Source organism: Telmatherina bonti, assembly GCF_933228915.1.
Source record: "Telmatherina bonti genome assembly, chromosome: 22".
In the NCBI taxonomy this organism is placed as follows: domain Eukaryota; kingdom Metazoa; phylum Chordata; class Actinopteri; order Atheriniformes; family Telmatherinidae; genus Telmatherina; species Telmatherina bonti.
This window is the reverse complement of record NC_136631.1, coordinates 7,035,266-7,037,939: the sequence shown is the minus strand read 5'-3', so window position 1 is coordinate 7,037,939 and position 2,674 is coordinate 7,035,266. Positions and strand designations below refer to the sequence as shown.

At 43.2% G+C, this 2,674-nt stretch overlaps 1 protein-coding gene across 1 annotated transcript; it reads right to left on the bottom strand.

Annotated features, from left to right (window-relative positions):
* Nucleotides 1–311: 311 nt before the first annotated feature.
* Nucleotides 312–1,598, bottom strand: kcns3a (potassium voltage-gated channel, delayed-rectifier, subfamily S, member 3a; the record flags this gene model as incomplete). The annotated part of the gene is made up of 1 exon (XM_079262341.1): nucleotides 312–1,598. The coding sequence occupies one exon, from the start codon at nucleotides 1,596–1,598 to the stop codon at nucleotides 312–314; it is 1,287 nt and encodes a 428-aa protein (XP_079118467.1).
* Nucleotides 1,599–2,674: the final 1,076 nt, after the last annotated feature.

The window sequence follows — 2,674 nt, the reverse complement described above, 5'->3', positions numbered from 1 at the left end:
CAGAGCATCAGACGGCGGTGGTCTGTGAAGCCACAGAAAACAACACAGGTTCTTCTTCTTTGGTTTTGTTGCAGGCCGCACAGCAGCTATCCTGGTGGTAGTGCTCTGTTTGCTCTGTCTGGCTACGCAGTTTCCCTGAAATATGCACATCAAGAAGATAAACAGAAGACTCCGTCTGTGTGAAATGAATGTAAAGCAAAATGAGGCTTAATAATACAGCTAGACTGATGAGCATCATCAGTATCATTAACCTTAACTCCATCCATCGATGCTGGGGAGTTTTTCAGCTGCATCCTGGTTTGCAGAAGTGTTCAGTTATTGGTCTGCTTGATGTATGAGCATTTTTGCTTTTCATGGAACTTGGAGAACTTGTTGAAGATGTTAGTAATGGGCAGAGCCACGATCAGGAGTCCACAGACGATGCACAGAGATCCTATCAGCCGTCCAGCTAACGTAACTGGGAACGTGTCCCCGTAGCCCACTGTGGTCATGCTAATGGTGGCCCACCACCAGCCGATAGGGATAGTCTGCAGCTCCGACTCCGGAGACTCTTTTTCTACAAAATAGATAAGAGCAGAAAACAAAGAGACGCCCAAAGACAAGAAAAGCACCAACTGTCCCATTTCACGGGAACTGTGCTGCAGCGTGGCCCCGAGAGCGCGGAGACCAGCTGAGTGGCGAGCCAGCTTCAAAATACGAAACACTCGCATCAACCTCAAGATCTGAACCACTTTACCGACGTTCTCCAAATCCATGTTCTCTTCTTTGTTTACTTTATCGCAGATTAAAGTGATGTAGAAAGGCATGATGGATAGTAAATCAATAATATTAAGAGGTCTGCACAAGAACTTCCTGGCTGATGGCGCAACAGTCAGGCGAAGAGCAAACTCTGTGGAGAAGAGCAGGACGCACAGGTTCTCAAAGAAAGCCAGCACCGGATGATCAACCTGCTTTTCATCAGAGTCTCCCTGATGAAATTCTGGCATGCTGTTCAGGCACATGGCAACAATGGAGATGATAACCACGCTCACCGATGCCCCCGCTATCACTTTGGCTGAGGTGGAGAAACCAGGATTCTCAAGTCGAATCCAAATACTCCTGCGGACATTTGCGCACCAGGAGCCTTCAAAGACTTCCATCTGGTCCTCCAAAGCTGACAGCTCCTCAACAGAAGAGTCTACGCTGTGGAGCTGCTGGTCGTCGCTGCGCTGACCCCAGCATCGCTCCTCCATCAGCTCCAGAAATCTGTTGCTGCAGCACAGGTCCAGGTGACGCTCCTTGATGCCCCAGTACTCAATCTCCTGGAAAAATGAGACGACGCACAGCCCATCCACCAGGTGGAGTTTCCCTGTCAGGTAAAAGTTGAGAACGTAAGAAAAAAAGTTTGGGCTTCGGTCAAAGTAGTACTCCATGTCAGAGGGACTGTAGTCGTCGCAGAGCTCCAGGATGGCTTCTTTGGAGCTGCAGCAGAGAAGACGACCGAGGCGCGTCTGTGGGAATTTCCTCAGTACAGTCTGATCCATCCGTTGCCTGAATCCTCCAACGTTGACGTTAATGAAGCAATCATCGGGCTGATGCAGGACCTGGCCGTACGCCATGATTAAACTGCTCGGTTATCCTCACTGAAAATCTCGCCGCCTGCACACAAACACATTTAAGCTTGCACGGTTCCCTGAATGTCATCTGAGCACATCCAGAAGCTGTGCTTCAGTATCATCAAGTATCAGGTTGCATCTGGGCTCCTGTGACACCATGCAAAACCTGTGTCAGCATTACTTACAGATGAGCCTTCATTCACAATGAAGAAATTAAATATAAAGTGAGATTTTTATACATTTATGGAACAAGTTTAATCTATTAGACATTTAAGATTTATTTATTAGACATAAAAGCATTAAACATGAAACATAAGTTCTCTAAAAATACAATAAATGAACCTTTGAGAACTTTTTTTTCTTTTGAGAGGTTCGTGTAAACAGCAGGAAACAGCAGCAGCTTACCTGTCCATGTGATGTTGTGCTGTCTTGCTCTGCTCAGTCCAGAGTGAGCGAGGATAGTGCTGTGTGAGGTGTTTGAGAGTCCAGCACTGGGCGGATCGCAGCTTGTCACAAGCTGGCACATCCTCCTGGAAATGTTTAAAGTTTAATGCAAAATGCGCTGACAGCTCAGGGTGCTGCAGCCTCTTCAAGGTATTTGTCCCTGTTTAAACCTATTTGATTTAGTTCTTAAGGGCTGACTGTTGTTCTAATTAGATTTAATCCAAGTATATATTTTATATAACAACTGATTTCTGATGTTTTAATTGTTGTTTTATTGCTGATCAAGCTATGAATTATATATATATATCTATATATATAGATATATATAGATATATATATAAAAGTACTTAAACAGTCATCAGCTGCAAAGCACAACAAAACCAAAAACGACACATTCATAAAAAAGACTTAATACACAAATTGTTTGGACAAAAGCAAAAAAAAGACAAGAAGTAAAAAATGTTTTTAAACAGGGAAACTTAAACAATGACCAGAAAAATAGGGTTGACAAAACCTGAATCAAAGACTGAAAATTACAAATTGAAAGCAAAAGGAAAACATGTTAGAGAAAAAAAAAACTAAACATAAAATAAAAACATTCAAACATAAATCACAAAAACAAAACAGAAAACACA